The sequence below is a fragment of the Hemicordylus capensis genome, chromosome 7 (genome assembly GCF_027244095.1).
Source record: "Hemicordylus capensis ecotype Gifberg chromosome 7, rHemCap1.1.pri, whole genome shotgun sequence".
NCBI classification, from domain to species: domain Eukaryota; kingdom Metazoa; phylum Chordata; class Lepidosauria; order Squamata; family Cordylidae; genus Hemicordylus; species Hemicordylus capensis.
The window spans coordinates 21604018-21626816 of NC_069663.1; the positions used below are offsets into that span (position 1 = coordinate 21604018).

The window sequence follows — 22799 nt, forward strand, 5'->3', positions numbered from 1 at the left end:
AGTTAAGCTGAAATGGATTCGGCTGGCGGGGCGGGGGGGGGAGGCCACTAAATAGCCTGAAGTCCAGACTCCACCTCCCGGGCTTCTTCAGTCTCATCCTTTGCAACCCACAGCTCTGCCCTGCCCCCTGCAAGACCACCCCTTCTTCCTGACAACCCCCTCCTACCTGCTTGCCAGACACAATATCTGACCAGACTCTTTCTGCAAAGACAGCCAGGTAAGGATAGAATGAAACTCCTGTTTGGGGGCAGATTCCCGAGGCTGGAGTCTTCTTAGGGTGCCCAAGGGCCGAATCACAACCCCTTTGTGAGCGTAGAAGACAAATATTTCCAACCAGTTATCTAATTCAAGCTAGGCCGGGTTGCCGGATAGCTCAGGAGAGGAGAGCTGGTCTTGTGGTAGCAAGCATGACTTGTCCCCATAGCTAAGCAGGGTCTGCCCTGGTTGCATGTGAATGGGAGACTAGAATTGTGAGCACTGGAAGAGATTCCCCTTCTAAGGGGATGGGGCCACTCTGGGAAGAGCATCTAGGTTCCAAGTTCCCTCCCTGGGAGCATCTCCAAGAGAGGGCTGAGAGAGATTCCTGCCTGCAACCTTGGAGAAGCCGCTGCCAGCCTGTGAGGACAATACTGAGCTAGATAAACCAATGGTCTGACTCAGTATATGGCAGTTTCCTAGGTTCCTAGATTACAGCCCGGAGAACCCTGTGCCACATCAGACTTGGCTTCTTTGGAGGTTGCCAACTTTTACAAGGATGTCTGTTGCTCTCATAAGAGCACAGGAAACTGCCTTATACAGAGTCAGACCATTGATGCATTGTATGTATTGACTGGCAACTGTAATGAGAAGGGCCCATATTTCCATCTATGGGGGATGCACCATAGATTGTAGATCTTTTAATTAGATTAGATCTTTTGGGGGCTTTGCATTTAACGGAAAAGTCGATACTCAGCAGCGTTGGGAATATTTACATAGACAACAAGGTAATAAAATCTAAGGAGTTGATAATTTACATATTGATAACTAAAAACTGGAAACATGAGTGACTATCTTGAGATGAATGAATGATATAGCAAGCTTTGGTTTGTAGCAATGGCTGAGAACTTAACCCATTGGCTACATCTCTGAATGAGACAATCAAAACCATATTCTTTGTGTGTGTGTGTGTGATTTGGCAAGATTTTTTTAATTAATCAAAGAAATAACAACAACAACAACAACAACAACAACTACTACTACTACTACTACTACTATTATTATTATTATTATTATTATTTTGATTTCTATACCGCTTTCCAAAAATGGCTCAGGGCAGTTTACACAGAGAAATAATAAATAAATAAATAAATAAATAAGATGGAAATAAAATTATGGTAGAGTCTTGCCTGCTTGTTATATTCAGATTTGGAAAGATGGGTGTTTTTCATAAAATGCTTAGATTCATCTGGGTCCTTATTTGGGATTGGCAACATATATTGCCACTGATCCTGCTAACTGGGCAAAGAGGCGCCTTTTACCATGGTGATTCTCTTGTATTTAGCAGGGGGAGAGCAACTGGCCCTATCCACCCCCTGCACAGTACCTCCAGTGGCTGTTGCCGGTGTCTGTCTGATGTTTCTTTTTCGATTGTGAGCCCTTTGGGGACAGGGATCCATCCTATTTATTTATTATGTCTCTGTGTAAACTGCCCTGAGCCATTTTTGGAAGGGCGGTATAGGAATCAAATTAATAATAATAATAACAACAACAACAACAACAACAACAACAACAACAACCTTACTGCCTTATACACAGTCAGACCATTGGTGCATCTGCCTAGCAGATCTTGGGGTCGTGGTGGACAGCTCGTTGAAAGTGTCGACTCAATGTGCGGCAGCTGTGAAAAAGGCCAATTCCATACTAGGGATCATTAGGAAGGGATTGAAAATAAAACGGCTAATATTATAATGCCCTTATACAAAACTATTGTGCAGCCAGACCTGGAGAACTGCATACAATTCTGGTCACCACATCTAAAAAAGGACATTGTAGAACTGGAAAAGGTGCAGAAGAGGGCAACCAAGATGATCAGGGGCCTAGAGCACCTTTCTTATGAGGCAAGGCTACAACACCTGGGGCTTTTTAGTTTAGAAGAAAGATGACTGCGGGGAGACATGATAGAGGTCTATAAAAGCATGCATGGTGTTGAGAAAGTGGATACAGAGAAATTCTTCTCCCTCTCACATAACACTAGAACCAGGGGTCATCCCATGAAATTGATTGCCTGGAAATTTAGGACCAACAAACGGAGGTACTTTTTCATACAATGCATAATCAACTTGTGGAATTCTCTGCCACAAGATGTGGTGACCGCCAACAATCGGGATGGCTTTAAGAGGGGTTTGGATAACTTCATGGAGGAGAGGTCTATCAATGGCTACTACTTGGAGGGCTATAGGCCACCTCCTGCCTCAAAGGCAGGATGTCTCTGAGTACCAGTTGCAGAGGAGTAACAGCAGGAGAGAGGGCATGCCCTCAACTCCGCCTGTAGGCTTCCAGCAGCATCTGGTGGGCCACTGTGTGAAACAGGATGCTGGATTAGATGGGCCTGATCCTGCAGGGCTGTTCTTATGTACTTTTAGGGAGCTAAAGTGTATGAGATATTATGTGTTATTATGTGAGATGTAATTTGTGATATTATGTAAGGTTCTGTTTTCCCCCAAACTGACATTGCTTACATGTGATCACCCATCCAAATGCAAACCAAAGTGGACCCTGCTTAGCAAAGAGCACCCTTCATGCTTGCTAACACCAGACCAGCTCTCTCTCCCTTTATCAGCATTTTGATCTGTAACAAGGAACAAGTTATGTTCCATGGCAACCTTGGGAAACGTCACCAGCTGATTTCTGCAGAACACCCCTCTGGTCGAAGGCAAGAAGCAAGGCAGATGGTCTCTTTTATTTCTGGCCAGTAAGCCCCCTTGCTTCCGTCACTTTCATAATTCACAAGAGCAGAATATTGTGGCACACACAACTTGTCATCCAGAAGTGCGGCAAACTGCAGGTCCTAACCAACATTCCCTGTAACAGAGATTCCCAGATGTTTTTGAATGACTACAGCTCCCATCTTCCCCAATCAAAGGCCATTGCAGCTGGGGATGATGGGAGTTGTAGTCAACCATCTTGAACCCTCCTGGCTTTGCAGTCAGTGGAGCACAAGCTGTTGCAGGAGAAATGATCAGAGTAGGAGGTGAGGAGCTTTCAGCCACGTTGATGGAGGAGTGCCTGAGGCCCACATGTGGGTACCTATGACATTTTGGAAAGTGAAGGAGCTGGGAGAAAGCAACAGTAGTAGGACTGTACCATTCCAGTTGATAGTTCAGAAAGATTACGTTTAAATGCTCACCCGCATTTATTTATTTTTTTAAAAGCCTGCTTGCAAGTGGAAAGCTAGCACTTCAGGGAGATGTGTGCCTGTTGGGCTAGTTTTCTACATGCAGCCTGGGAGTTCTTACTATGAATCCAAAATGTGGACTGCTGTTCAAAGTGATGCTGTCTGTTGCACTACCTCAGTCTGCTGCATGCGTAGACCAGACCTCACACTTCTTCCGGTGCTCTCATCGAGCCACTAAATGTGTGATCAAAGCCTCCAGGAAGTGGCTTGAGCTGAAGCGAACAGCTCATTCTGCGCTGCTGTAACCACCGCGCCCAATCCCCCCTTTTCTCCCACCAGAGTGAGCCTATTTATTCAACACATTCTCATCTCAGGGCCAAATCAGACTTTGAAATGACTTAAAAGTTTCCAGACCAGCAGTTGTGGCAGGCGGGTGGGGAAAGCAAGAACGTTGCTAAAGATCTGGGACCAGGCTCACAGCCAACCCCCCTCACCGGATAACTAATCAAACCCCCTCCCCCCAAATAATTACATACATTTAAAAAAAGTCTTTACTACTACAATGCAACGCCTCTGAAGGTGGAAGCCACAGAGGGCTTCGTGAGGTCAAGAGTTCTCCCCCATGCTCTGTGCAGGAACCCCCGCTGCCCTATTTCCATTCTGAAAGGGGTCGTGGAGGAGGGAGGTGGCTGGTGTGATCTGGAGCTCTGGGCAATGCATTGGGGTCCCATACCCCATGGGACACCCCCTGGAGAGCTGGTCTTGGGGTGGTGGTTGTTGTGCCGTCAAGTCGGTGTCGACTTGTGGTGACTACAGAGCCCTGTGGTTGTCATTGGTGGAATACAGGAGGGGTTTACCATTGCCTCCACCCACGCAGTATGAGAGGATGCCTTTCAGCATCTTCCTGTATCGCTACTGCCCGATTTAGGTGTTTCCTATAGTCTAGGAAACATACCAGCAGGGATTCGAACCAGCAACCTCTTGCTCCATGGGCAAGTTACTTCCCTGCTGTGCCATTAGGTGGCTTGGGGTAGCAAGCATGAATCGTCCCCTTTGCTAAACAGGGTCCACCCTGGTTTGCATTTGAGTGGGAGACGTGGGAGCACCGTAAGATGATGGGGTTGCTCTGGGAAGAGCATCTTCTTCATGCTTGCATGCAGAAGGTTCCAAGTTCCCTCCCTGACATCTCCAGATAGGGCTGAGAGAGACTCCTGCCTGTAACCTTGGAGAAGCCGCTGCCAGTCTGTGAAGACAATACTGAGCTAGATGGACCAACAGTCTGACTCAGTGAAAGGCAGCATCCTATGTACCCACACAGGTGTTTCCCATAGTCTGGGAAACATACCAGCAGAGATTCTAACCGGCAACCTCGGGCTTGCTAGTCAAGTCATTTCCCTGCTGCACCATTAGGTGGCTACTTTACCAATAAATCTACTTAGTATTTTGATCCTACAAGAATCTCCATGTCTCTTCTCTAAATAGCTGCAACAACTACGCTCTGTATTCTACTCTGTAACTGGAGTGGGTAGCTTCTTTAGTGCTCTGCTAATGAATCACTAAACCCATCACGGGTAAATTGCATGCTCCAACATGCTGAACCCTACATTTATCTCACATAGGCACTGGCAGGAGGTACTCTTTTTCTGATGGCATCTCTCGGATGGGAGATGTGACTTCCACACTGAAGGTCTTTGTGGGAGAATCAGAATGACTGGGTGGGAGAGAGGTACGAAAGCCAAAGGCTGTGTCATTCTGAAACCAAATCCCTCCAGCATCTCTCTGCCAAAGAGAAAAGACAAGAACATAAACAATTCAAGGCTAAGTAGTCAGACAGCCCCTTCTGGTGTTTTAACTCTCCTGGGGATGTTTTCATGATGCTTAGCTTTTATTCACCGCCCAGAGACTGGTTGTTTGAGGCCACATACAAAGGGAGTAATAAATAAATACAAACAGGAAATGTTTTTTTAAAAAGAAAAAGAAAGAAGGAAGAACAGGGCGAAAGCACACTTCACTAAATGTAGGCGGTAAAGGATTTTGCAAAGGAAGATTATTTTCCCCAAAAGTCGCTTGGAACATCCACATTCTGTAGACCACTCTGGGCCCCTTGGAGGAAAAGCGGGATATAAACATAACAAGATGTTCTGGTAAGAACTAATCTGCCTACTTCCCTTTCACTGTTATCTTAATTGATAATTACCATCTTCACATTAGTCCACTCCCGCCTCAAATGGCCATGCACCCACCATCTTGAATTGGGGTGGATGGTATCATCACAAACTATGCCACTGAGGTGTCCCTGTGTGTCACTAGAACTGTACTAAATTTGGTTGAAATTGGTTCCTACTTGTGCCTCAAACATGCATGTGCCCGCCATCTTGAAATGGGGTGGATATCACCATCGCAAACTATGCTTTTGAGGTGTCTCTATGTGTCACTACAACTGTACCAAATTTGGTCCAAATCGGTCCAGGCATTGTGAAGTTGATAGGGGATACACACACCTGAGTGATCTTATAAGCTTAATTACCTTAAGGAAAGTAAGCTAAAAATAAAATGTGAACCTGCTTCTTTTTAAAATTTTGAGTGACTTTTCATGCCTCTCTCTGCAACCTCATGCAGAGTAGACACCATGCAGATGCAAACTGGCTCTCTCTTTACTGAGAGTCTGCCTTAGGTTTGCACCCGTCACTCCATTCTCATGTTCAGACTACCCCCATGCATTAAAACCCCTCCCCTTGTCTTTTCTCGCAGGGTCCTAGGTAGGCAAGCAGCCAGCTAGGCAACCAGCTGCTGACACTCATCCAGACCATCGTGAAGATGTTGGCCTGCAAAATCTTCAGCCTGTTGGTGGCTTCTGCCGGAATCGTCTTTCTTTTGATAGCACTGGTCACTGATTACTGGCTAGTGGCGTATGGACCAAGATACATCAACCACAGTGGCCTCTGGCAGGAGTGCCTAGACGGGAAATGCATCACAGAAGATGCTCCCGATGGTAAGAAGAGCAGCAGTGTGACTCCAAACACAGCTAAAGGTTCCCAGCAGGAAAACAGAAGGGAGTCTTGAAGATAAGATAATACGAATACGGATACAAATATGACAAATATTTATATACCACTTTTCAACAAAAGTTCAGAAAGCGGTTGACATAGATATAAATAAAGATGGTCCCCTGTCCCCAAAGGGCTCACAATCTAAAAAAGAGATGTAAGTTAGGCACACCAGCATCAGCTACTGGAGGGATGCTGTTCTGGGGATGGATAGGGCCAGTTGCTCTCCCCCTGCTCAACAACGAGAATCACCACTTTTCTCTGCAGTAGGTTTGGAAACATTTCCCCAAAGTGAAATTTGAAAAGGACTTCAAGGGTCCTCCAAGAAGGAACATTGCACACTTTCTTTTGGACAGATTCTCCATAAGAGACTGACTTGAATCAGTGGGTTTCATGTTAAGGGCAGATGTCCTTTCTTTATTTGGTCGTGTTTTGGTTCTGGTGTGGGACTTTTAAAAAAGGAAATCTTCTGGTAACCTTGTGCATCTTCTGCTTCCCTTTCAGGTTACATTCTTGCCACACGTGCGTTCTTGATCTTGGCCGCTCTGGTGGCCTCTATCACGGTCATCTGTCTGCTTGCCTCCTTCACTCCCTCCATCCATGTCTTGAGGGGAGCTTTCATCGCTTCCATTGCTGCCTTTGTGGCAGGTAGGTGTGCGGTATGGGTGTGCACAAAACCGCCTGGCCTGGTTCGGTTCGAGTTCAAACTGGACATGAACCGGATGGGGCCAGTTTGGTTTTGCCCCCCCTCAAACCCCCATGTTTGATTTGGTTGCGTTGGTTGTCAAACTTTTTTTTTAAAAAAATCTTTTTCTTTTTTCTTTTAACTTATCCCCTCTGGGGGGGGGGGCTTCTCCAAGTTGGCAGGGGTGGTGGTGGTCTGCAGAGGTTTCCCCTTCCCACCCGCCGGCCAGCCTTTATGCAAAAATCCCCCGGTTCTGGCAGTCTTTGGCCCTTTCTGGGCCTATTCCTCAGTGCGGTGGCCATTTTGGAGGCTGCCGCACATGCGTACTGGGACCCTGCATGGCCTGGGTCATGACCATAGGTAGATGTCATATACCGAGTCAGGCCATTGGGCCATCTAGCTCAGTACTGGCTACACAGACTGGCAGAGGCTTTCCCAAGGTTTCAGGTAGGAGTCTCACTCAACCCTATCGGGAGATGCCAGGGAGGGAACTTGGAACCTTTTGCATGCAAGCACACAGGTGCTCTTCCCAGAGTGGCCTATCCCCGAAGGGGAATATCTTGCAGTGCTGCTCACACATGTAATCTAATTTAAGAAAACGCCTTCTTCGGTATGAACCCCGTCACCTATTAAGATCTTCGGGGAAGTTCATCTGAGAGTGTCACCGGCTAGTCTGGTAGTGACTCAGAGGCAGGCCTTCTCTGTCGTGGCCCCAGGGCTGCGGAACGTACTTCCTGCTGAGAGTAGAGCAGCTCCATCCCTGGTGGCTTTTCGGAAACAACTGAAGACACATCTCTTCAGCCAAGCTTTTTTTAGCCGTTTGGTAGTTTTTATAGGTATTTTAATTTGACCTTTTAATATGTTTTGATTGTAAAAAGTTCTTGGTTGTTTTATTGCTGTAACCACCTTGGGACTTTGGTAGTGGGAGGCATAAACATATGTTAAACAAATAGATAGATAGATAGATAGATAGATAGATAGATAATAAATAATTAATAAGTAATAGATAGATTGATCTCCCATTGAAATACAAACTGGGGCGGACCCTGCTAGCAAAGGGGGCAATTCATGCTTGCTACCACAAGATCAGCACTCCTCCCATAGACCAGCACTCCTCCCATAGAGGAGTTGGAGTGGAATTCCCATCATCCCTGGCCATAGTGGTCAGTAGTCAGGGATTGTGGGAGTTGTAGTCTGACAATAGCTGGAAGGCTGAAGCCGTTAAAAGTGACTGATGACCATGAGAAAAATCCAGGCTCCTTCAGGGCCCAGGCCCTGATCCTTCCCCTGCAGATCCGCTGCTGCTGCTCCCCACGGAGTCTCCCCTCATGACTATTTATTTATTTATTTAACATATTTTTATACCGCCCAAAACTTACGTCTCTGAGCGATTTGCAACAAACTTCTACCACAAGGCTGCAGTCTCAGTCTTCACTGTCTTCAGTCTAGGTTGTGTAGGCTCCTAAATGTCATGGAATGTGACCCTAGGCAGATTATACTCGCCACCATACCATTGTGCAGTACAGTTCAACTGCCCAGGTAGACCAACCCGGAACTGGTCAACGGACTCCCTTGGAAATGCTCTGTGTTCAAGGCGAGGCAGATGTTCCGTCTGGGGTGGTGGCAGGTCTGAGATGGCTCATTGCACACCTGCACATCGCCACGCGGGGCTGGCAGTCATCCAGGGATGAACACACACGTTGATTGGTGGCCCTAAACTTCTCTCTGTACCCTCCTAGGACTCTGCACTTTCATCGCTATAGCTGTGTTCACTGCTGAATCCTGGAATAAGGACGTGGGTCCTCAGATCCAGTGCACCTACCAATGGTCTTTCTACCTAGGCTGCACAGCATTTCCTATGCTTCTGTTGGCTGGTGAGTGTGTGGCCTGAAAAAGAAGGGTTATGTGGCAGGGAGCCTATTAAAACACAAGGAATATAAGGGGATAAAGTAAAGTTGTGCCGTTGAGTCAGTGTCAACTCCTGCTAACCACAGAGCCCTGTGGTTGTCTTTGGTACAATACAGGAGGGGTTTACCATTGCCTCCTCCTGCACAGTATGAGATGATGCCTTTTAGCATCTTCCTGTATCTCTGCTGCCCAATAGAGGTGTTTCCCATAGTCTGGGAAACATACCAGCGGGGATTCGAACCAGCAACCTCTTGCTCCCTAGGCAAGTTACTTCCCTGCTGCGTGGCTTATCTGCAAGGGGATGCTAGGTGGCTTATATGCTAGGTGGCTTATATGCAAGGGGATAGGGCCCCTTATTTGGCCTTACTAGCACTTGCAGAATTCAACTGAACTGGTAGCCATTAACAAGATAGGGCTTTTCACCATAGAAATGCAGGGGTAGAAATGCATCCATTTTATGCCTTTTCACCATAGAGATGTGGGGATAGAATGGCAGCCCTGTCTTGATCTGTTTTAGGCCTTTTCACCATAGAGATGCAGGGGTAGGAGGGCACCCCATCTGCATCCATTTTTGGCCTTTTCACCATAGAGATTGCAGTGGCAGAATGGCACCCCTTCTGCACCCATAGAGTCATGGCCCATGGCCATCCACTATTGAGTACTGGAGTGGCCCATTAACTTGGTTTTGATCCTGGGCAGGACTTTGGCCCTCCTCCAGCTCCCATCATCCTTGACCACTGGCCACAGTAGCAGTGGATGATGGGAACTGTAGTCCAACCATAGCTGGAAGGCCAAAGTTGTGCAGCTCTGATCTTGAGAATAGGATGACCACCCAGTCAGAACTTCACTGGCCCAGTCAGCGTTTACTCTGGCTTTTGGCCAGTTGCCACAGTTGGAGGATACCAAGTTGGGTTCTGTGAGCCCATCCCTCTTACTATTATTTTTTTCCCCTCCTGGCAGGTATCTTCAGTCTTGTTGCCCACTTGTGTTCTCCCACTGCTAGCTATGAAAGCATTTGAATCCCGGGATCCACAGAAGCAAAGACAACTTTGCCATGAAGACCTTCTACACCAAAGGACACCTATTCCTTGTATCTCCTATGCACATAAACTCCCCTTCACTACCATTCCAATTATGCTGCCTCACCATTTCTTCCCACCCTAAATCTATCTACTCACAGTGGTACCTTCTCTAGGGAAATGGTCTTCTAACAATCTGCTTCCAGGGAATCCTTTCTGCCTTGTCTTATCTTCTCGTGAATGTATGAGCATCTCTCATAGAACCCCTGTGGGCAACAAAGGATTCTGGGATGTCTTCTGTGTCAAGCTTCCGATCACCTCAGGCAGGGCACTATCACTGTGCCGGAGCTGGGATTATGCCCTAGAACAGGGATAGGCCACTTTGGCTCTCCAGCTGTTGTTGAACTACAACTCCCATCATCCCCAGCCACAAAACTGTGGTTGGAGATGATGGGAGCTGTAGCTCAACCACAACTAGAGAGCGAAGGTTGACTATTCTGCCCTAGAACTGACTAGTCATTCCCTGAAGGGGGAAGTTCAGTAATGCCGGCAGTTCTATCCTTCATGAAAACTGGTCCACCAAGGAACCCATTTTATGTTTCCCAGGAATCTCAGAGTTCCCTGGCACAGGGAAAATATTGCTATGAGGAGAGAGGCCTGCTATTGCCTGCCTTTGGAACAAACCATTTCCTTATCTCAAAAGAGAGGTTAGATGGGAGTTGTCCACATAACCCTTGGCCCGCATGGGAGAAAAGATCAAGATGGCCTTGTGGACTCTTGGTCTATGGAATGGATGACACAGAACTTGTCATCCAGCACCCAATTTATACCCTATGGGCCAGCTTTAATATTTTTATTTCAAAAAATATCTTCTGGCCCTCATGATTCTTACAGACAAGTGTTTAAATGAACAGCCAGTGTGTGGCCAGGGCTCCTGAACAGGAGACATCTTGGGAAGAGATTTCCAGGGGTAAAGGGATGGGCCTTCCACTCACTCTTCCATCCCTGCTAACTGAGCATAGAGGCATTTTTTAAAAGTGGCAATTCTCTTTATTTAGCAGGGGGAGAGCAACTGGCCCTATCCATCCCCAGCACAACATCCCTCCAGTGGCTGTTGCTGATAGCCTTATGTTTCTTTTTAGATTGTGAGCCCTTTGGGAACAGGGGACCCTCTTATTTATGCATTTTTCTATGTAAACCGCTTTGAGAATTTTGGTTGAAGAGCAGTATATAAATATTCGTAGTAGTAGTAGTAGTAGTAGTAGTAGTAGTAGTAGTAGTACTCTCTACCATGGCTGCTTCTCCCTGTGCCTTCATGCCCTCCATTCTCCTCTTTCACCCCATAACTTGCTTAAGAGTATTTTCAGGTTCTTTGAAAAGTGCTGTGTTAGCAGCAGAATAAAAAGAAGTGAAATAAGTCAACAAGTGTCCAGTTCTGTCCTGGCAAGGCTAATCTGTGGACAGATGGGGACTCGAGAGGGTGTAGGTGTAGACCCAGCAAACAGTCTGGGCCCTACAGAGATGACAGGTCCAGTAGGAGAGGTCCACAGAAAAGAGCAGCCAGGAACGGGCCCTTCAGGACCCTGGAGAGTTCCCACAGAGATCCAGCAGAGTCCTTCTATTCCTCGAGGCTCTGACCAGTATTCTCTGTAACAGAGAATCCCAGATGATGTTGTTGACTACAACTCCCAGCATCCTCAGCTGCAATGGTATTTGGCGGGGGATGCCGGGAGTTGTAGTCAACAACATCATCTGGGATTCCATGTTACGGGGAACACTGGCCCTGACTACCCTTCCCAGGCTCTGCCTCTAGAGGACAAGTGGAGAGCCTCACAGGGAAACCCTTAGACCAGGAGCTAAGCACATCAACACACCTCTCTCAGTTCGTAAGAACATAAGAGCAGTCCTGCTGGATCAGGCCCAAGCCCTATCTAGCAGCCTATCCCTTGCTAACTGAAAGAAGCACTTTTTTAAAAAAAAGGTAATTCTTTATATTGAGCAGGGGGAGAGCAACTGGCCCTCTCCATCCCCAGCACAGCACCCCTCCAGTGGCTGTCGCTGAGGTCTATCTTATGTTTCTTTTTTTTTTTTTAGATTGCAAGCCCTTTGGGGAGGGGGAGCCATTTTACTTATTTATTTATATTGATGTCAACCGCTTTGGGAACTTTTGTTGAAAAGCGGTATATAAATATTCGTCATATCTGTATCCATATCCGTATCCATAGCCAAACATCTTGTTTCCCACAGTGGACCCCCAAATGCCTCTGTGGAAGTCCACAGGGAAGAGGTGAGGGCATGCCCCATCTCCTGCTGTTGCTCCCAGTGGGTTTATTGCTTGCCTCAGCACCAGGGCATTGGGGTGTGTAAGACCCCTGATGTGGAGGTGCCTGGTCCCTTGTTTCAGAAGGGCTCATTTTGGGAACTGAGGGGTTCGAGGTTGGGGTAACGATAACAAGTCATATGGGTGGAGTCCATGACTGGGCAAGATGTGTGTCTTTATCCTCGAAGCCAGCATGGACTACCTACCTGTGATGCCACTACCATAGAAGATTCATTACTCTAGGTCAGGGGTTCCCAACAGAGGGTACTAGTCACCCTATGGGTACTTGAAGGGCTACCAGGTGGTCCTCAAAGCCTTCCTGCCTCTCCACTCTATATTCTCACTGTTGGTTAACCATCTGAGGATCATTGGTTGAAGCCAATACATCATCAGTGATGTGTCTACTGCAGAAGGGGAGGGAGGAGGGTGAAGACCCTCCTCTTCTGCTCCTGATTGGCTGGCTATGTGCTGGAGCTCAGCATACCCCACCCCTCAGCCTGATTGACAGACTTCAGAACTTTAGCTGTGAGTAGTCCCATTGAAATCAATGGGACAAGTAAACTTAATTTCAATAATTCCAGCAAGACTGCTTATGAGTAATTTAGTATGAATGTGGCCAGTGACTGGAGTAGCCGGTCTTCCTAATTGTAACACTTAAATTTGTGTTATTACATACGGTATCTATGTGATACACACACAAATTTAAATGCTACAGTTATGAGACAGGCTGCTCCATTTACTAGCTCACGTCCTAATTATCTTCCTCATAAGCAGTTTGACTGAAATTCATAGTCCCATTAATTTGCCCCATTAATTACAATGGGAGTACTCATGAGTAACTTTGTTTGGATGTTAGCCAGTGACTTACTCATAGATAATATTTAAATTTGTTTCTACGTGCACATATTCTAGAAATATTTATGGGGTACCTGAGCTGAAGTTGAGTGACAGAAGGGATAAACTTATTTTAAAAGGTTGGGAACCCTTGCTGTAGGTGAAATTGGTTGGGGGTTTGGGGGGGGGTTGGGGGAGGGGATTTCAAAATCTTCATTTGACTTGCTGAATGTCAAACTGTTCATCAAATTTTGCTATTTCAAACTGGCACAATCCTATGCATGGCCACTCAGAGGCAATTCCAGCTTAGCGTATGGAATGTACCTCCTAGGAAATGTAGCAATGGAAGTTCCAGTCTGTATGAATGAATGAATGAATGAATGAATGAATGAATGACTTTATTACAATCATTGATCAGACATACAAGCAAACAAAATAATACTATATCCAGATATGAGTTCTATCATACAGTACACACCAACACAGCAGCCATTTCGTAGTGGCATCTAGGAGATCATTCCAGACATTAACTGTTGGCAGATCTTAACAGAAAGCCACACAGAACCTGGCGAGATTATGAGTGATAGAAGGTTTCTATAGAAGACGTGTGGCATAAAATCCATCCGTTTGGCCAGGGCAATGTAATAACAGGGGAGGAATAAGTCATTTTAAGTGGCGCAGTGGGAAAATGCTTGACTAACAAGCAGAAGGTTGCCTGTTCGAATCCCCACTGGTACTATATCGGGTAGCAGTGTATAGGAAGATGCTGAAAGGCATCATCTCACACTGTGTGGGAGGAGGCAACAGTAAACCCCTCCTGTATTCTACCAAAGAAAACCACAGGGCTCGGGGGGGGGGGCGTCAGGAGTCGAAATCGACTTGATGGCACACTTTACATTTAACTTAAGCTTATGCTGGCTATCATTACAAAAGGAACAAAATAACAGCACATGGCAGATAAAATCAACCTCACATTTCCAGTCTGTAAGTATCAGGTTAACAGAAATGGATACTACTACTATGAATATTTATATACCACTTTTCAACCAAAGTTCACAAAGTGGTTTACAAAGAAAAAAAATACATAAATAAAAGAGTCCCCTGTCCCCAAAGGGCTCACGATCTAAAAAGAAACATAAGGCAGATACCAGCAACAGACACTGAAGGGATGCTGTGCTAGGGCTGGGTGGGGCCAGTTGCTCACCCCTTGTTAAATAGAAGAGAACATATTTCACAAACTGCAGACACATGAGAATGGCTGAGAATGAACATATGAAGCTTCTTTATACTGGGTCAAGCTGTCAGTACATCGAGCCCAGAATTGTCTACTCTGTCTGGAAGCGGTTCTCCAGGGGTCTTTCTGAACACATGCTAATTGAAGTCACCAAGTATTGAACTCATCGTGTAGATGAGTTGCCTTCTCATGAGGCAAGGCTACAACACCTGGGGCTCTTCAGTTGAGAAAAAAGACGACTGCGGGGAGACATGATAGAGGTCTATAAAATCATGCATGGAGTGGAGAGAGTGGACAGAGAGAAATTGTTCTCCCTGTCTCACAACACTAGAACCAGGGGTCATCCATGAAACTGATTGCCCGGAAATCTAGGACCAATAAATGCAAGTACTTTTTCACACAATGCATAATCAACTTGTGGAATTCTCTGCCCCAAGATGTGGTGACAGCCAACAACCTGGATGGCTTTAAGAGGGGCTTGGATAACTTTAAGGAGGAGAGGTCTATCATTGGCTATTAGTTGGAGGGCTACAGGCCACCTCCAACCTCAGAGGCAGGATGTTAACCTGATACATCAGGGAGGCCTCTGAGTACCAGTTGCAGGGGAGCAACAACAGGAGAGAGGGCATGCTCTGAACTCCTGCCTGTGGGCTTCTTGGAGGCATCTGGTGGGACACTGTGTGAAACAGGATGCTGGACTAGATGGGCTTCCTTGGGCCTGATCCAGCAGGGCTGTTCTTATGTTCTTATTCTGGACAAATTAATGCACTGTGCTCTCTCTCTCTCTCTCTCTCTCTCTCTCTCTCTCTCTCTCTCTCTCTCTCTCTGATATCTGGTTTGTCTTTATGAGAGGCAGAACTAGAGACTGATCATATTATTTATTTATTTAAAATATTCATATACCACCCCAAACCTACGTCTCAGCGCTTTGTTCCTTTTATATGGAATTTGCTGTGGTTCCGGAATGCTGGAGTTACTATGGGAGTGCTGTTTTTCCTTTATTCTGCCGCAGAGGCCGCTAAAAGATCCCAGCAGCCTGAAAGGTCAACAGCCATCGCAGGGACCGAGGGGAGTCCCAAACCTTGACGAAGATGGCTTATAGGCCTAGTCCCGTCAAGGATTCGCTCCTTCGGCGCTTCCTTGCTGATATTTCCCGATGGGATCCGCTCATCTGGCTCACCAACCTGAATGAGATTGGGCGTCTCCGACTGTGGGGTGTCTTTTCCTCCTGCTCAGCTTCGTGTATGTCGGTGACAGCACTCTCCACCGAATACTGGTCCAAGCAGTTTGTCCGGGGAATCTTCATACACCGAGGACTGTGGAAGGACTGCAAGTTGGGGAAGTGCACCTACCATAGAAATGTGCAATGTAAGGGCCATGCAGTCATCAGAACCTGAGCAAAAGGGACCAGAAAGCCCCAGAGAGAGGTTCTGTAGCAAGCAGGGACTCTGCCCCTGCAGTTACTCTTCATGGGAGCAAAGGCAGATATAACATTTAACGAGCGGGCAAAGGTGATTTGACAGAACTTCTGCTTCTCTCTAAATGATTTCCCCCCCACCTGAGTGGTTCCCCCTCACCAGGTTCCCCCTGCCTCAAGTTTCAAAGCAGTTTACCTTGAACTGGGGGAAGCCAGCTGTGGAAGGCACCTATTGGCTAGTGCTCGTGACATCACCAACACACTTCCCTCTCAGATCCCCAGATCAGTTCCACAACTGTTTTAAAGAGCGTGCCTATATTTTAGAAAGACAGACAGCCTCCCTGATGAACAAAGGGAGGGGTAAGACTGAAGGCTCAACCTAGCTGGTGGTGGTATCTCTCATTCAAGTGCTAAACTAGGCTCGCCTCACAGATAAGTTGCTTTTAAGATCCGAATATTGCTTTTTAAAAAAACGCTAGCTCTCTCTTCATTCTGAATTCCTCAGAACTCTGCCTTGGGGGGTAGCTTGTTATGTTCCCTGATTTTGAATGGGTTTTGTGCTCCATCTGTTGGCGGAATGATAGCATTTCAGGGAAGATACTTGACTATTGAAGGAACTCACAAACTTCCACCAGACTTTCACCAAGGGAAATAGGGGCTCAGTCTTAAGAGAAGGACCTGTAGGTCAGTGGAAGAGTACCATCTTTGCCTGCAGAAGGTCCCAGGATCAGTCAAATTCAGTCTCTTTTCTGAAACCCTGAAGAGCTGCTGCCGGCCAGTGTGTAGGCAATACCGTGCTAAATGGACCAAGGGTCTGACTCAGTAGAAGGCAGCTTCCTATATCTATCAGTCCCATCCATAGCTCATTAGGAAAGCACCAGCTTTGCATGCAGAAGGTGCCAGGTTCAATACTTGGCGACTTCAATTAGCACATGTTCAGAAAGACCCCTGGAGAACTGCTACCAGCCAGAGTAGACAATTCTGGGCTCGATGTACTGACGGCTTGACCCAGTATAAAGCAGCTTCATCCGTTCATTCACAGCCATTTTCATGTCTCAGCAGTTTGTGAAATATGTTGTTTTCAGAGGGACATCAGAAGTGCCACCAAGGATCCAAGAAGGATCTGTACATCTCTGTACAGAGATGTACAGAGCGTTGGTCTTCCTGTCAACCAGCCTTGTCTCCTTAGGGCCGGGCTACACGACTCTGTCCCTTCTGCAGATTTTGGACTACGACTCTCCTCACCCCTGACTATTGGCCACTGTGATGATGAGAATTGTTGTCCAACAACATCAGGAGGGCCAGCGTTGTGTATCCTGCCTTCCAGCGCTGAGGACCTATGGGCTGTAAAAAGCACCTTGCAGAGGAATTGAGGAACACCCAGTGGAGATGGAAGAGCCCATATGGGAGGTCTGGGAGCAGGACACTGTAGAGCGGGATGCTAGAAAGTGTCATTTCCTCATTTTAACGTGTCATTTCCTCTTTTCTTTCCGTCGTAGCCTATATTGCCTTCACTATAGTGTTCATGTTGGTCTCTAATCTGACTTGCTATGTGTCTGTGATCTGCGGGACGCTGGACCTCAAATCCTATAAACCACCAATTCCAAAGGAGAAAATGTGGCCACTTCTAACTGTCAGCCAATGCATCATTGCCGGTAAGAGGAAGCAGCTCTTGATTTACCATTTGTTCTCGAAAGCACCTTTTAGATTGACTAGCCAGTTGACTGTATACAGGCCAAATGTGGTAGTAGCTGCTGCTGCTTTTTATTATTTCTTGTTTACACAGTCAGACAGGTGTTATTGACTGGTTTGTTTTATCCAGACATCGAGTCCTTCCCAAGGACCTGGGATGGCTGAATTTTATTATCAATGTTCTTGCTGTTATTATTATAGATATGGTCACAGAATATAGGCTGTTCCCAGTAAAGCAGCTTTTTGTAATTGGCTGCTGGTGATTTCTGTTGCCCCGATGGTGTTGAGGTGCTCTTCAAGGTGTTTTGGGATTGCACCTAGGGTGCCAATTACCACTGGGATTATTTGGGTCTTCTTCTGCCACAGCCTTTCAATTTCAATTTGTAGATCTTTGTATTTTGTGATTTTTTCTGTTTCTTTTTCTTCTATTCTGCTATCCCCTGGTATTGCTATGTCGATTATTTTGACTTGTTTTTCTTTCCTCTCAACTACAGTTATATCTGGTGTATTGTGTGGCAGATGTTTGTCTGTTTGTAGTTGGAAGTCCCATAATACTTTTGCATCTTCATTTTCTACAACTTTTTCAATTTTATGGTCCCACCAATTTTTGGCTACAGGTAGCTTGTATTATTTGCAGATGTTCCAGTGTACCATCCCTGCTACCTTGTCATGCCTCTTCCCCCTTCTTTACTTTTGGAGTACATTTGCCCTGTTGTTGCACTTCGGGCATGGCCGGCCATTTTGCCAGGTCCAGGGGAAGATGGGTAAAGGAAGAAAGTTGCAGTTGCCTAGCAACTGAGGGACCACCATCCCTCTCTGACTCATCAGAAACCAATGGTACCCGACCTAATTCCTTGTCCTTCCCACTCTTGCTCTCTCATTGGCTCTTGTCCTCCAGGCTGCACAGGAGCGATAGGCCTGTTCATTTTCATGAGTACCACAACTCTGAAGCCCAACACTTTCCTTTCGTGGTCACTGATACCCGGGTGGTTGTCTGTCATTTTCATTTCAACGGCAGGTATGAGATGCAACATTCCAAGCATTGGGGATGGTGAGACCAAAAGACCAAAAAGACAAGAGCTTAGATCAGGAGACCTTCCTGAGTCAAAGCAGAGACAGGCTAAAGGCAGGATCCTGCATCGCTTGTATGCAATGCCCCCTGTGAAATTGGGTCCCTCCCTGGCACACTAAAATTGTCATCCTAACAAAATTGCTTTTCTAGAAGTGCAACATCAGTGCAACTCACCATTGGGTGTGTCTGTGTGTTGATAACCAGAGCTGTCTGCCGTGCTCCCTATAAACCGCCCAGAGATGGAAGTTTGGGGAAATCTAAAAATTTGGAAAATAAACAAGCAAACATAGGAACACAGGAAGCCTGCCACAGACTGAGTCAGACCATTGGTCCATCTAGCTCAGTATTGTCTACCCAGACTGGCAGCGGCTTCTCCAAGGTTGCAGGCAAGAACCTCTCTCAGCCCTCTCTTGGAGATGCTGCCAGGGAGGGAACTTGGAAACTCCAATGTGGTGTTGTCTACAACTCCTATGATTCTTAGCCAAAGGTAACTACAGCTGGGGATGATAGGAGTTGTAGTCGACACTCTCTGGGAATCCCTGTTACAGGGAATGCTTGGGGTGTGTACACACCATAACAACATGAAAAATTCCACACCCAGAGGAAGCACGATTCCACATGATACTGAGCACAATTTTACGACTCGGGTGCAAGGTGTCCATTGGGCAACATTGCAGAATTCTGCAATTCTTTTCCCATTCCCCATCATGTATTCTGGTTTTCCATCACATAGTCTGCTAGGCATGGGGAGAGGCCAGAAATTCAGGTGCTGTAGCCCCCACCTACAGTTACTGTCAATCTTAGGCTCCCCCCCGCCCCTCCGGCTTCTGAGCTTTCAGTAGACATTACCCACAGGCTAGAAATAAAAGCTGAGTTTCTCAGGAAGTTGAATTCTGGGGTCTAGTAACAGATTATGGGTTGGATCCAGAGAAAGCGAGTCATGATGAAACACCATTGCAATCCATGAGATAACTTAGTTGTGACTAACTGACGTCCCATTTCATGTCAATGGGATTTAGGATTAGTAATTTCTTGTCAATGGGATTTAGTAATGGAACTATTTTGGATACTTGGGGTTTCTCTAGATTCCAAGAAAAAGAGGGCAACCCCAAGGTGCTAAAAAGGCAGTTGTTTTTTGTAAATCACCTATGTATGTATATGTGTATGCAAGATGATGATGTTGCTTTTCTACTTGTATCCAGCATGTTTTGAGCAAAATACCTCCTCCCCAGGAGAAAGGTAGATTAAATGCAATATTAGCAACTATTCTCTAAATCAGGTCTGCTCAACTTTGCCCCCCACAACTGTTTTTGGACTACAACTCCCATAATCCCCAGCCACAGTGGTCAATAGCCAGAGATTATGGGAGTTGTGGGCCAACACTTGCAGGATGGTCAAAGTTGAGCAGCCCTGCTCTAAATCAAGGGTTCCCAATCCTGGGTCCCCAGATTTGGACTACACCTCCCATTATCGTACAGCAGATGATAGGATTTGTAAACCAGCAACATCTGGGGACTCCAAGTTGGGAATCCATGGTCTAAATCAGGGGTTCCCAACCTGTGGTACTCTAGATGTTGAACTACAACTGCCACCATCACCGGCCACAGTGAACTAGCTAGGGATGATGGCCATCGACATCTGGATTGTCATAAGTTGGGTATCTCTGATCTAAATGATATGCTGTGTCCAAAATTTCTCACTGCTTGGGGTATAGGGAAGCTTGTAACAGTGTTCCATTGTATTGAACAGTATTCAGTGTACAACAACAGTTTATGGGGTTTGGGGTGTGTGTGTTTGGGGCCCTTCAAGTGAACAACCCTCACACACAATTGAAGGACGCCCTGATGGTGTGTCAGGAAGTCCTTCAGTGATGTGAAGAAGCGTACACTCTTGGAATATCACCACCCACTTTGGGCTGGTGTTGGCGAGAAATGGTCCATCCTGTTGTACGAGTGTACAGATGTCTGTACATTCATACACGTGGTTGTGCGAATGACTATAGCTGTGTTCATTTCAAACGTTTGGTATGGATAGGAAGTATACTGCTGCACCTGTGTTTAACAAAATGTGTAAATTACTATGCTGTGTGCAGATCATTTATAATTATATTTATCATTATTTATTATTTATTTATTCAATTTATATACCACCCTTCCAAAAATATGCCTCATAAATTATACCATTATTTATTTCAGACCACAGACCATAAAAATAGAAAACAAACAAACCCCTTGGTTAAAACATGAAACCAGGATTAGACTTAACAAAAGCATAAACTAATCGTAAAACATACATAAAGATCTCATAAAACTATACCTATTTGCAACATCAAGAAAGGGTTAAGGGGGGGGGGAGGCCTTAGCATCATTTGTAAAATTCCTGACCTTGTTCTTATAGCCGCAGATAGAAACTTGGCTGTATTTTCAGTAGTTGTAGTATTAAAATCTGTAACAAGTATACAAGCAATCAGGATGTAAATGAAGAACAGACAAGAGAAAATGAGCTCAAATGTTCTTGTAGTACAAAAGAACCCCTGATAATTTGGCAAAGAATCACCTTTTTAATGTGGTGATTCTCTTTTATTTAGAAGGGGGAGAGTAACTGGCCCTATCCACCGCCAGCACAGTACCTCCATTAACTGTTGCTGGTGTCTCTCTTACATTTCTTTTTCGATTGTGAGCCCTTTGGGGACAGGGATCCATCTTATTTATTTATTATTTCTCTCCGTAAACCACCCTGAGCCATTTTTGGAAGGGCGCTATAGAAATCAAATAAATAAATAAACAAATATGAGCCAGTGTTTCTTTGGCATGGCTTCCACATGGGCATACAGATCTGAACCTCTGTACACTTGTAAAAGTGGTGAACATAATGTGTGAATAGAGGTAAAGTGTGGGCTTAGGAAAGGGCTGAACAATGGTAGAATGAATAGAGGTAAAGTGTGGGCTTAGGAAAGGGCTGAACAATGGTAGATGTTGGTGTACAACTCCCATCATTCCTGACTACTGCCTGCTGGGGATTATGGGAGCTGCCATCCCAAAACTGCAAAGTTCTGCAGCCTTGGCTAAGTTAGGATAGGGGGTCCCCAACCGGTGGAAGTCCAGATGTTGCTGAACTACAATACCCATGAGACCCCAGCTTCACTTTATTGTGGCGAGGATGGTAGGCATTAAAGTTCAACAACATATAAGTACCCTCAGTTGGGAACCCCTGGATGAGGATCTCACTGAACCTGCAGGAGGACTGTATAGTTTATTCTTACAAAGGATGGCTTTCTGTTCCCCTTGCAATGAACTTCTTCTGTCTTGTAGGGGTGCTCCATTTTGTGGCAAGTAGATGGGAACAGGATCTCGCCAACGAATCCCCCACCGTCACAGTACTGTATAAGCTGAAAGAGAAACCCTCTTGTTTAGACCTGACCACTGAACTCACTCCGCAGAGGCAGATGGCGACATCAGCTGTGTGAATTCAGGCACCAAGATAGACAAACAGTGGTGGTGGTGATGGTGATGGTGGTGTGTTTGTGTGTGTTTCTATGTGTATGTGCTACCCCAGATCTGACAGGATCCAAGCTTTGGAATTAGGAAAGAAGAGAAGTCATGAGGGTATCTTTGCTACAGCTAATTCTCCTGGCTGGTTGAAAACGTCACACGCCACCCTGTGCACAGAGATATGCTTAAGTCCCTAAATTGGATGATGTGTTTCATTTTTCCCCATGTGAAAAGCAATGGGATGTTGATGCCATTCTGCTAAGGAATGCAGAAAGGGCCCTTGCAGCGTGCTATACAACACAGCTGGTATTTCTCTGTATTTTCTTTTAAAACGTGTCCCCCCCCCCTTTTTTTTTTGCTGTCCCGTTAATAAACCGTTGTAATATATATGCTCTTCCTGGGCAGATTTATTTATTTATTGTTTAGATTTATTTATTTATTGTTCCATTTTTATACCGCCTTTCATAATGCATCTCAAGGCGGTTTACAAAAGTTAAAATACAATAAAAGTCCATTAAAATTGACATTTTAAACCTTAAAATCAGTGAAACGGTTAAAAAAACAACCACCAACAAAACAAAACACCATAAAAAAGACAAACAGGAGCAGGAGAGCTGAGAGACCTGGCAGCCTCCAAAGGGGAAAAAGCCAGAACAAATAGAAGGGGTTTTAGTTTTTAAAAAACAACCACAAATGTCAAGGAGTGG

The 22799-nt window shown here is 45.7% G+C and overlaps 2 protein-coding genes across 3 annotated transcripts; both read left to right on the forward strand.

Annotated features, from left to right (window-relative positions):
• Window positions 1-72: 72 nt before the first annotated feature.
• On the forward strand, window positions 73-10407 carry LOC128333375 (protein NKG7-like). Its single transcript, XM_053268835.1, has 5 exons — window positions 73-217; window positions 6125-6365; window positions 6925-7068; window positions 8845-8979; window positions 9974-10407. The coding sequence occupies exons 2-5, from the start codon at window positions 6191-6193 to the stop codon at window positions 10030-10032; spliced, it is 513 nt and encodes a 170-aa protein (XP_053124810.1). The 5' UTR covers window positions 73-217; window positions 6125-6190; the 3' UTR covers window positions 10033-10407.
• Window positions 10408-15429: 5022 nt separating this feature from the next.
• LOC128333159 (claudin domain-containing protein 2-like) lies at window positions 15430-22479 on the forward strand. 2 transcript variants are annotated; one of them, XM_053268304.1, is made up of 4 exons: window positions 15430-15788; window positions 17337-17492; window positions 18428-18547; window positions 21913-22479. In XM_053268304.1, exons 1-4 carry the CDS (start codon window positions 15512-15514, stop codon window positions 22065-22067), a joined length of 708 nt encoding a protein of 235 aa, XP_053124279.1. In that variant the 5' UTR covers window positions 15430-15511; the 3' UTR covers window positions 22068-22479. The 2 variants fall into 2 exon arrangements, with proteins under 2 accessions (XP_053124279.1, XP_053124280.1); XM_053268305.1 differs by lacking the exon at window positions 18428-18547.
• Window positions 22480-22799: the final 320 nt, after the last annotated feature.

Excerpts from the sequence above, each read along its gene's own strand:
- LOC128333375 (XM_053268835.1), top strand. The coding sequence starts at position 6,191 with ATGTTGGCCTGCAAAATCTTCAGCCTGTTGGTGGCTTCTGCCGGAATC. Across the intron at positions 6,366-6,924 it reads CACAGAAGATGCTCCCGATG|GTTACATTCTTGCCACACGT; the intron begins GTAAGAAGAGCA and ends CTTCCCTTTCAG. Across the intron at positions 7,069-8,844 it reads CATTGCTGCCTTTGTGGCAG|GACTCTGCACTTTCATCGCT; the intron begins GTAGGTGTGCGG and ends GTACCCTCCTAG.
- LOC128333159 (XM_053268304.1), top strand. The coding sequence starts at position 15,512 with ATGGCTTATAGGCCTAGTCCCGTCAAGGATTCGCTCCTTCGGCGCTTC. Across the intron at positions 15,789-17,336 it reads CTACCATAGAAATGTGCAAT|CCTATATTGCCTTCACTATA; the intron begins GTAAGGGCCATG and ends TTTCCGTCGTAG. Across the intron at positions 17,493-18,427 it reads CAGCCAATGCATCATTGCCG|GCTGCACAGGAGCGATAGGC; the intron begins GTAAGAGGAAGC and ends CTTGTCCTCCAG.